The sequence below is a fragment of the Thermobia domestica genome, unplaced genomic scaffold, assembly GCF_964235325.1.
Source record: "Thermobia domestica unplaced genomic scaffold, izTheDome1.hap1.1 HAP1_SCAFFOLD_468, whole genome shotgun sequence".
NCBI lineage: Eukaryota > Metazoa > Arthropoda > Insecta > Zygentoma > Lepismatidae > Thermobia > Thermobia domestica.
Window position 1 is genome coordinate 4,202 of NW_027656178.1, and position 12,315 is coordinate 16,516.

The 12,315-nt window shown below is 38.7% G+C and overlaps 1 protein-coding gene across 1 annotated transcript in view; it reads right to left on the minus strand.

Annotated features, from left to right (window-relative positions):
* Positions 1-462: 462 nt before the first annotated feature.
* Positions 463-12,315, minus strand: part of LOC145676910 (lysoplasmalogenase TMEM86A-like) — a 124,088-nt gene continuing 112,235 nt past the window's right edge. The window contains exons 3-4 of the mRNA XM_081747678.1: positions 3,446-3,643; positions 463-628 (exon numbers count right to left, since the gene is read on the minus strand). Coding sequence (XP_081603804.1) covers positions 463-628; positions 3,446-3,643 — 364 coding nt within the window. The remainder of the gene's footprint in view (positions 629-3,445; positions 3,644-12,315) is intronic.

Below are 12,315 nucleotides of genomic sequence, written 5' to 3' on the forward strand. Positions count from 1 at the left end.
CTTCTTTCCCGCTACTGGAGGCAGTATCACCCCTCTCAGAATAGCTTTCAGGTATATCACTTTCTTCTATAGCTAGTCTGAGTTCAATTGGCATATGGTCTCTGTTGATGATCGCAGGATTACCATTTACGGTGATAATCTTTTCCTTGATAGTATTTATTTCTTCCTGTAATTCTCTAATCTGACTGCAATGCTCGTTTAGTTTCAACCGCTTCCACCGAACTTTGTACAATGGTAAATCAATGCAAAATTTGTTCCATCCTACAATCTCTTCGTTCTAGTTTAGAGTTTATTTGCTGTTATTTGCTCTAATTTATTATCCATTTGCTGTTTCATAGACTGTGTAATTTGTTCTAACTTTTGTTCGAATTTAGTATCCATTTGCTGTGTCAGTTACTGTGTTCACTGTGTCAATTGCTTAAATTTAGTATTCATTTGCTGTGTCATAGATTGTGTAATTTGTTATAACTCTTGTTCGAATTTAGTATCCATTTGCTGTGTTTGCTGTGTCAATTGCTCAAATTTAGTATTAATTTGCTGACCTAGCTGTTTTATAAGGTCAGCTACATTCGTTGATGTATCCGATCCTGGTATTTCATCATCAACTTCATCACTAATACTTTCAACTCTGTGTATATTCATTCATTTTAAGGTTACGATAAATTTTCTATTTACTTCTTAATAAAGTATATTCCGTGTTGACGGTTATTTATGAGATAGCTTACTTTGCTTCAACCAAATCTCAAGGTATCTATCTCCTCGGCGGAAAACACCATTTATTATATAACGAGATTTTCGTTATATTTTATATTACCCAGTTCGAAGATTAAAATAAATAACACCAGCATTAGCACATTTAGTTTTTATATATATTTTTACAAGAACTATCTATTATCACACATTAAAATTATATACAGTACAACTTACTTTTATTCTCAAATCTCCATGAGAAACTTTGTTGTCATAGCAACACGAAACTGTAACTATCAAACTATCATTATATTAATATCTATCTATTTCAATATATATTCTACATTTTTCCTTCTTCTTCTTCACAACAGATTGTGCACTTTTAAGCACCGTTGTCCAAAATAGCTACAATTAAAAATGGAAGTACTGACATTTCTTACTTCGCGCACTGATTATAAAGGGGATTTTTCGAAAATTAGGGAGATGGTAATCCTAAAAAAAAAAAAAAAAAAAAAAGAAAGGGAATGCCGTTCCTTCTAATTCGAATATCCTTATTTGTGTGAAAGTATTTTTTTTAAAGGAAAATCGACGAAAATTGCCAGTGGTAGCTGAGTTTTAAAACTATTTGATTATTTCAAAATCGAAATTCAATTTCAATTTTCATAATAGATATTGATTTCGAAAACCGAAAATCAGTTTCAGTTACTGAAACCAAAAAAGTTTCGGTTTTAGAAACCGAAGAACCCATTTCGGTTTTCGAACCCGAAAATCGGTTTCGGTTTCTGAAACTAAAAAAAACTGTTTTCAAAACCGAAAAACTGGTTTCGGTTTTCACAACCAACAGTCGGTTTTGATTAGGGATGGGTATGAGTCGAGCTACAACTCGACACGACTCGAAACTCGAAGTGAATTCGAGTCGAGTCAAAGGTAATTTTCTCGAGTCGAGTTCCGAGCCAAGTCACTGTTTTGAGGTTGAGTTTCGAGTTGAGTTTGAAAAATGGCTCGTTCGTTTTAACTCGTTTAGAAATCATTGCCTGATTAGACTGGAAAGCGAAAGCTATGAGAAATGTAAGTAATATGGAATATTTTTAGTGTTGCTCACGAGGTAAGACACTGCTCGCATCTCGTCTCGTCTCCATTAACAAGACAATGGATTTTTATAACGTAGTGAGGACCAATATAACTGTATACTGTAGTTCTTACCACCAAGGCTGAGGAGACCTGCACGGTCGAAGTTTTAAGCCGAAGCAGAAGTCCAACCCGGGTAGTGATGTTAACCGGCTCAGCTCGGTTCAACTGAGCGAACAGCTCGAGCCACCGAGGCTGAGATGAGGCACCGACTCGGCTCAGGTGAATCATCGGCACGAGCCGGCTCGGTTGGGGTGAGCCATCAGCTCGGTTTGTTTCGGCTCAAGCCAGTTCGGTTGGGTGAGCTGTTGGCTCGGCTCGGTAGTGAATGAGCTGTGAGTCAAGCCGCTGGGAATCCTAAACCTGGGCCGAGCAGTTTTGAACATGTTTGTCCGGCGCCTTCTAACTTTAACGATTTTTGGTTCGAGCTCGGATACTTGCTCCTTAGGAACTCAAGCCCAGAACCTCGTGAACGATATCCTTGTCTCCTAGACTTCACGACTACCGAGGTCAGTAGTCAATTAGTTTTTAGTAATCAGATACAAACCGCCTACCTTTCATGTTTATACACGGTAGTGTTATGATAATAATAATAATAATAATAATAATAATAATAATAATAATAATAATAATAATAATAATAATAATAATAATAATAGTAATAAGTTGTAATAGTAGTAAGTATTATTGATAATAACTTTATTGTTTATGTAGGATACTTGAAGAAAGTATTTGAAGCTACACACAGCATTTGGCTCGTTTTTGCTCGACTCGAGTTTCGAGTCGAGTTGTGGGAAATTTTTGGAGCCGAGTTCTCGAGTCGAGCTCAAAGATGTCTGTTTCGAGTCGAGTCGAGTTTCAATGAAAACTTGCTCGAACTCGCTCCTGCCTATCCCTAGTTTTGATTTTCAAATTGAAAAACCGGTACCTAAAATCGATTTTCAGATATTCGATTTTTCAAAAACTGAAATGTAAACAGTACTAGTTAGACGCACTACCTCTTGCCAGGCCCGTATCTACGGAGGTCTAGAGAGCGGCCCCCTAATTTTTTTACGGTAGGTTTGCAAATGAACTATAATATGGTGATGAACTATGGTTGGATCGGACCCCCCTTCATTTTTGTGCTGGCTACGGGCCTGCCTCTTACTCTTACAGCTTATGCCAGTACACATTGTTAAGAATGAAAGTACAGATGATCCATACTGAGGGGCGCGTAGCCCATCGTTTTTATTTATCACATTTATATGAACTTCAGTTATCTTTAACGGTTCTTCTTTAGCTTAAGTATGCTTTCATTTTTTTCCACTTCGTTTTCCATTTTTACCTTGCACAAACGCCGCGCCCCTGGGCAGGTGTAGTGTCCCCATTTGTGAAAGTGGGCATGGTTTCAATTAACATGTTATTGTTTTAACATATTCATCCCTCTACTCACACCGTTTTCCTCTTTTTAAAATTTCTCATCCTGTACCTGCATATAAACAGCTTTTCATTTACCCTTTCCAAATAGTCTTTAACATGTCTGCCCAACTGTATTTATGGTAATTAAAAACACATCTGAATAGCCTAATTTACGTAGAAAACTACAAATATATTATATTAACTATTAATAAAATAATTTATCAAATACTCACCTAACGAACACAAAGTGTATAAGACACCTCCAAGGGTTAAATTCATAGGCTTGAAGCCAAATGCGCTAGTGTACATAATCTGAGCCACTCCAAACGACACCATTCCATGGATAAAATATGCTGGCCATACTAGAAACGCGTCACCTATACACGAAAATAGTAATCCTGTCAAAATCCGCCGGGAAAATGCATACCTGAAAGAAAGAAAGAATAAAACCTTTATTAGATAGAGCTGTGAAGATACTTCACGTTAACCAGTGACGTACGCAAGAATAGGGTCTCGGGGTTTCAATCCCCCTTGAACAAGGTATTATGTAAAAAATAAGCATTTACCATAATAACTTATGTGCATAGGGTATACAAATACCTGAAATTATATGAGGTTGGGAGCTTGAAAACCTGTTTCCCGTTGACGAATTTCTGGGTACGCTAGCGATATTAGCCGTTACAAGTCAAATATTAAGGCTGTTCACTACCAGCGCCATCTTTGTTTTAGTTCTATCTATCTATATACAGGGTGTTTCAAAACGACACCGACAACGTTTGGGAGGTGATTCCTGAAACCAAGATAAGACAAAGAGTATAGACTAACCTGGGTGCACAAATGCTTCCTTTCGGAGTTATAGACTGCCGAAAATGTGAAAAAAAAATGAACTTTAAAGGTCCATAGCTTCAAATTATAGGCCCTACCGTAGTCGGGTCAATACTTTACCAAGGAACTAATGTGCTCTATCCAAAAATACATGCTTCAGAACCCTGCAGTACTTCCGCAACAATTTTTATAGAGGTAGTTAGTGAGTACTTCAGATTATACGCCCCTAACCAAACTGCGTGTACAAAAATTGTTGCGTGAGTACCTTAGGATTCTGAAACACGTATTCTTGGATAGAGCACATATTAGTCCCTAACTAAAGTCTTGACCCGACTACGGCATGTCCCGTAGTTTTGGAGTTATGGACCTTTAAATTTCATTTTTTCATGTTTTCGGCAGCCTATAACTCCGAAAGGAAGCATTTGTGCACCCAGGTTGGTCTATACTTTTCGTCTTATTTTGGTGTCAGGAATCACCTCCCAATCGTTGGTGTTGTTTTAAAACACCCTTTATATATATTAAAATGCTACAATAGCAATTAAAAGCGCCTGAGCTCCAACCTATAACTTTAGCTTTCAAATCTTTCATTTACGGTTATTTGAAATGGACACCGTGTTCCCAGACCTCACTCCGTTGGATTTTTTCTTCTGTGGGGCTACATTAAATCCTTTGTGTATGCTACCAAGATCAGGGACATTAACCACCTTCAACGCAGGATTATTGACGCGTGTGCCAGCATTCCTGAGGACATGCTAGGTACGGTATTGGATGACTGGCAGCAGCGGACACATTTAAGGATTGCTCAGGAGGGACGGTACATTGAACAATTGCTGTAACATTGGTCAGTGGGCCACATATTACCCGCAGAGTTATCTCCAGATAAGTACAGAAAATCGGTTAAAAGTTTACAACGTTGGTCGTAAAGCTAAAAACGTTTCACTGAATTCCTGGAAAAAATTCAGTTCTATTTGATGTATCACACGATAGGGTTTCCATTCAAGAAAGTTCCCGCCATTTCAAGATGGCGGCAGATGGTACCATGTATCAAAAGATTCCCTTCTCGTCTGTTATCACCACTTTTTCCTTTCTTCCCAACTCTGAACGGTTTTGATTTTACTTAGGTGTTTCCACACTTTTGGACCACCCTCTCTCTATATATGACCAATTTTACTTCAGCAAAATCAAAAATAAGTTTAGGAAAATGGACAAAATTAGAAGGCTAATTTAAAATATCTTTAATCCACTCCGGTGCATGGGCGGATCCAGGACGGACTTCTGGGGTGGCGGTGGGTTGTAATACTTTTAAGAGCTCCAAACTCTGGGATGGGTTTTATTTATATATAAAATAACAAAGTTTCCTCTTCTGGGGGAGGCAATGGCCCCGATCACCCCCTGGATCCGCCCCTGCATCCACTTCATTTTTATTCATGCTTCTACAGATAACCAGGTTGCTATCGTTAATGCAAGGTGACCAGACGTCCCTTTTTAGCCTGGACAGTCCCTTATTTTCAACGTTGTCCCGTTTTTTTTCTGATTCTCAAACGGGACGCCTAAATGTCCCGTTTTTAAGCAAACACGACCCATGTGCCCGTAATTATTATTCAAAATATAAATGGTCAATGCTAATTATACACTTTTCCCACTCTTCCGTACCAACACTCATTGGGAAGGTTCAGTCGTGCTTAGAACTTCTGAATATTCAAATGAAAATTGACTGTTCTATGGTTCAAGTGAGAATTGAGTGGGAATTCTGAGTGTTGAAGTAGTTAAAAGTATTGTTGGGTAGTACTTAAGTTAGAAACGCTGTGTTATCATTCTTACTTGTGTATTTTGTAAATTGAAAACACTGCTGAGTCCCAAAATGCAATGTGGAAGTCACCCCCACCCCCCACCCCCGTCGCCGATTCGTATGCGTCCCTTTTTTAAAAGTGAAAGTTCTGGTCAACTTCCGTTAATGTATTATTTGCGCCTCTGAACGGAAGCTGTGCAAACTAAAGGACATTAAAGCTTGGAGTTGGTCTCCTAAATGCTATGTACTTTCCCAGTTCGTCGACGCCTACTGGACAAATAAATTCAAATAAATAAAAGGAAAATAAACATATATATAAACTGATTCGAAGTAACTATGCTCGATTACAGGAGAAGATATTCACTAAGATTTAGCTACTTTTCCCTTGGATTGGCAACATTACCTTCATCGCCGCACAGTCCCTTATCAGCTGCGGAAATTTTGTAGTGCTCAGACACAGCCCTCTGATATGAGAAGTGTTTCCACTATTCATTACCCAACCTATGTATATCAGGGTGTACACACTGTCTAATTATGGCTAAGTGAGAAACATGCTAATGTCAGAATGCTTACGGTAATCATCATGATTCATTACATCGAGGTGGAGTGGGGTAACTTAATATGCTGTTTATTCGAGACTATTTCTAACGCATATTGTGTTTACAGGAACACAGCACGTGTCATGTTTTCGACACTTGTTACGAAAATGATCATGTTACAAGACGCGGTAACAACCGAATAATACCTATAACGAAATATAATAGTAAGCTATTTGTAATCCCTTAGAGTGAGGACAAAGCAACTTGGAAATGGATTTTTTTCTTCTCTGTTATGCAGTTTTTATGCCATTTTGCGAGACGACCTTGGGACGCTCTTCACAACAATAATGGGTTGAGAAAAGGTGAAGCTTTAATGTCATTAGGATCATTCAACTTCCGCTTATTATGTTACATTCTTTTCGTTCTTTTTTTGTTTTGTTTATTTGTATACCATCTGAAGAATTATATAGGAATCGGAGATACGGAATTTTATGAAGTTGCATTTTTAGAATTTTGTCATACTTATGCGATTTAACTTAGTTGCCTTTCATTCGATTTCCAAACTATGCATAAGTATTGGAAATCTTATACAGGGTGTCGGAGAAGTAGTGCTCTCAACGGGTCGGGTCGGGTCGGGTTGAAGACCGACCCGACCCGACCCGTGACCCGAATTGACTGACCCGACCCGATGACCCGACCCGACCCGACTGACCCGAACCGTGATCCGATCTGATTGACCTGACCCGATAACCCGACCCGAGCTGACCCGGTTGACCCGACCCGACAACCCGACCCGAATAACCCGACCCGACAACCCGACCCGAGCTGACCCGATTGACCTGACCCGACAACCCGACCCGAATAACCCGACCCGACAACCCGACCCGAGCTGACCCGACTGACCCGACCCGACAACCCGACCCGACTGACCCGACCCGACAACCCGACCCGAGTTGACCCGACTGACCCGACCCGAGTTGACCCGACTGACCCGACCCGACAACCCGACCCGATCCGAGTCGGGTCGGGTCAACCCGACCTGTTTGAGAGCACTATGATCACGACACTGGGTGAACGCCAAAATGCACTCACATTGGGAAACTAGTTTTAAAAGCATAATTTTAGAAAATAAAGCATAAAGCATAATTTAAAATATATAGCACAATTCTTGGAAAATTCTCTTTAACTGAAAGTTTAACATACTGTGTTAATATTTTTAAAGCCAATATTTACAATGCAAAATCATTGAGAACATAACAATGCAACAATGAAAATCTTATTTTCATTTCTGTAAACTTTTCGGTGAAATCCTTTGATGTGGAGAAAAGAAAAAAGTAAAAGAAAAAATTTTTCTGCCAACAATGAATAGTATGCAAGAACTCCATACTATATTGTTACAGTGACGACGCCAGCTTTAAGTTCTTAGGGGGGCAAAGGAGGGGCAGATACATTTTCGGGGGGGGGGCTATTTGCCATACCAAAAATGACATATTTATTACGTTTGACTTATTTTACATTACATTGTGTATTTCGTTGCTGTTTTTATGTTAGATCTATATGATTATAAATTAAACTTATTTCAAATAAAATTTGTAACTAACAAATAAGTAACGTCTGCACATGAAATATTTTTCAATGAAAATTTTGAAGCCTAAACATAAATTGAATTACTTTCGCGTATGCTACAAGTAACACATTCGTCTATATGCTACGTCTCTCTCTCTCTCTCTCTCTCTCTCTCTCTCTCTCTCTCTATATATATATATATATATATATATATATATATATATATAGCCAGAGAGAGAATTTACGAGGAGCTGCTGAAAATGTCGTAGTCCAATCCAGAAGGAGTGTAGGTACTAGGTAGAAAAATGAAATCGTAGTTTAGAAAAACATATCTCTGTATATACAAATATAAAGTTTCATATTAATAATGACATTCTTATTGTTTCTCAGGCCTCTGAAGTGATTATGTGTGCCCAAACAGATAATTTCACGAACATCCAGATCCTTACTGTTATAACATTTTTGTTCCACCAAGGAAAGTCACCGAAGTAAATTAATTAGGAAATCAGTGAAACACCACGGGACTCTCCTCCGTTATATATGGTGGTGAAGAAGTAAGTGGCTTATTATAAACGTAGCAATTTCTCATCAAATTATGCTTTACATCCAGGATGATTAAAAGCAATGACTCTTCCTGGAATCATGGATGCAATTTGTGACATTATTCTTGAAAATTGCAGCATTTCAGCCAATGGTGGATATAGCCCGGGGCCGGAGGGCCTAGGCCACCCCAGTTTTTGTATGACAAAAATAATTTAAGCTATTATTTATATAGTTTTTAAAGTGTATAGTAAACTCACGATATATTTATTATAGTCTGAGGTCTGCACCCCGCTTTCTCAGTTTTTACCTTCTCAGCAAAACTTGTGTCAGAGATTCTGGGCATTTCTTTGGAACTCGTCGGTAGCATAATTCAGAATGGCTTGGGTATGCGCAAGTTCTCGGCATAATGGGTTCCCAAAATATATGTCAGGAGAATAAAAGGGTAACGGCATTAAGAGAAGTCTTCTCCCAGTTTGACCGTAATGCTGATCAATTTCGCTGACGAATAGTAACCATAGATGAAATATGGTTGTACCACTATGATCCTGAATCGGAACAACAGTCAATGGAGTAATAGCACTCATTTCTCCATAGCCCCAAAAAGTTCAAGACACAGAAGTAGGTTGAGAAACTGTTTGGAACATTCTTCTGGTATAAGTATGGAGTGGTAGACTACCTCCTCAATGGTCAGATATTTAATCCAGAATCTATACATTACTTATAAAACTGAAAGAAAAATTCAAAGTTCAACGCTGCGGAAAATGAAAAGAAAGGAATTCTGTTCCTTCAGGAGAATACACCTGTCCATCAAGCCCCTGCGAACATAACTGACATTGCATAATCTAGGATTTCAATGTCTAGATCATCATTCTTATTCCGCAGATTTAGCTCCGTCTAACTATTACGTGTACTTATTTCTCAAACTTAAATAACACTTGAAAGACGCCATTTTAGATCTGATAGGGGTAGTGCTACGAACAGTGCTGCGAGGAAATCTAGATTTTTTAAAACTTTTCTGCAAAAGCTGGAGCACTGTACAAGGTAGTATATTGACTCTCGGGGGAAGAGAAGAAGAAGTAAAACTTCACCAATCCACGTGCACTCCTTCCGGGTTGGGCTACGAATTTTTCAGCAGTTCCTAGTCAATATGGTAGACGTCACGTCAGTACTTTGAAACAAAATAAGTAAAGGAGCACTAGTATAAACCAATTACTAACTAAAGATCAGCACTCTGACAATACATTTTATTGGGAATCAATTTCTTCCATAACTTTATTATTATCATTTGCAGGAAGGGAAAACACAACTCTTTTTATCTCCTTCAAAAAATTAAGCCCTGGTAGTTGCAAACTAAGCTGTTATAAGCACATCCTCTGAATATTGGAAGCCGAGAATAATGTTTCAGAAAAAAGAAGTTTTAAATAAAACAAAATATGAAACTGAAAACTTCAAACCTGGATAAATACAAACAAGTTACGTAACTGATTTTACCTTTCTTTTGTTTCCAATCGAAGTTGATCCAATGAGAAGAAAACAAGTCGACCAAATCTACTATTGTTCGCTAGGCACAATTATTAAAAATCATAAGAAAGAAGTAAAACTAAAATTTACCTCAAAAGGGGCTAAATTAGAAAACAGAAATATGCGTGCATACCCAGACGCTCAAAGAAGAAAGCTTGAGGATTAATCTGCCACATAGTAAATTCATGGAAAGTGGACTACAATTTGTCAATGAGATTGGTTATGATACTGATATAAAATACTACGTGAAGAATGTTTAAAGATTGTACGAGTCTGGAGGGGCAGTCTAAGTGGCAGTCAGGGGGGCAAAAGTAGCTACTATGGGGGCGCTCGCCCCCCTTGCCCCCTTCTGGCGTCGTCACTGTATTGTTATGTTTACTTTTTGAACTTAAGCACTTTCTGTACTTTTTGGTGGCATCTTTTACTTTCCCTTTCTGTATATATGTACCTGTAAGGCGCACACAAATGATAGAAAAAATTTATTCGAGCAAAGCACATCTCTTTACAATGAATTAAGTAGAAAGTTCATTAAATATGAGAGAAACTAGTTGCAAAAAAATATCAATAAATAGATCAAGATATTTAGAATATTTAATGTATAATAAATATACATTATACACGATTAATGCAAAATAATCATTGAAATTAACAATAAAGCATAATTTAAAAAAAGCATAATTAAACAAGAAATAAAGCATAATGTGGGTTGCTCTAACAATTAAGTTGTATGAAGACGAGAAGAAAACGAAAGCTGGTTCCTTAACGAATTTCGTTGATCTTCTTTGTGTCTACAAAAACGCATTCCTAGAAACCTACAAGCTAGGTGTCATCTCTGTGATTATATCAGTTTCTAGTGCTACATGTGAAAGATCATTCTCTTCTTTGAAAAGATTAAAGACTTGTATACGCAATTCAATGACTCATGATAGGTTGAAAAACTTAGTGTTACTTTATTTTGAGAAGAAAATTGCTAAATCGTTAGATCTTTAACAAGTTGTGGATATGTTTGCTGCTGCCCACACGAATAGAAAGATCCTCTTCAAGTAGAGGCATGAACCTATAAGTTATTTTCTTTACCTGTAAAAGTGTATTTGCTTCCACTTAAGTCAACCAGCTACACATATTTTAAACGCCATGATTAAATAACTATTTACTTATATTAGAAATCAATTGCATTAATGAATCCTAGTTGTTTGAGGTACTAAATTCTTATATTTTCACTGTTTTTCAAAGAGTAAAATCATGAACAATAAAGATGGAAACATTCACCTTAAATACACACACACACACACACACACACACATTATATATATATATATATATATATATATATATTGGAGATGTCCCCCTCAAAATCCTCTTGGGCCCTTCATTGCCCCCCCCCTGAAAAAAACTCTAGCTACGCTACTGGACACCATGCACCAGAGATGAATTCTCTACCACTGAGCCACCGCGGCCCTGCTTGGGCTTGGTCATCCATATCCAATATCTCTTTTGGCGTTGCTTAAACAACTTCTAGTTTTCTTCTAAATCCAGACTCCATATTGGCGTAGATATTAATATTACAGTCGATTGGTAAAATCAATCTTCCACATTTAAAAATTAAAGTACACACAAGTAGAAAAATAAGCATTTATCATAAAGACACTAGCTGCAAGTGTTCAAAATAGATTTATGGTTTCTATAAAATCAATTGAAAATTGCTATTTTTAATTAGGCAGCTAGTGAAAAACAGCAGCTTTCGACTCCAGCCGAGTTTAAACTCAACCTAAACTCAGTTGACCAAAGTGAACTGACCCGACTAACCCGACCCGATAACCCGACCCGACAACCCGACCCGATAACCCGACCCGACAACCCGACCCGATAACCCGACCCGACAACCCGACCCGACCTGACCCGATTGACCCGACCCGACAACCCGACCCGAATAACCCGACCCGACAACCCGACCCGAGCTGACCCGATTGACCCGACCCGACAACCCGACCCGAATAACCCGACCCGACAACCCGACCCGAGCTGACCCGACTGACCCGACCCGACAACCCGACCCGAGTAGCCTGACCCGACAACCCGACCCGAACTGACCCGACTGACCCGACCCGATAACCCGACCCGAGTTGACCTGACCCGACCCGACCCGTAACCCGACCCGAGCTGACCCGACCCGACTCGGGTCAGGTCACGGGTCGGGTCGGGTCAACCCGACCCGTTTGAGAGCACTACGGAGAAGTCCTCGTACTCCTAGGTTTCAGTATCACAAAGCAATGCCAATGTAATTTTAGTTTATTTAGTACATACCATAACTGAGTA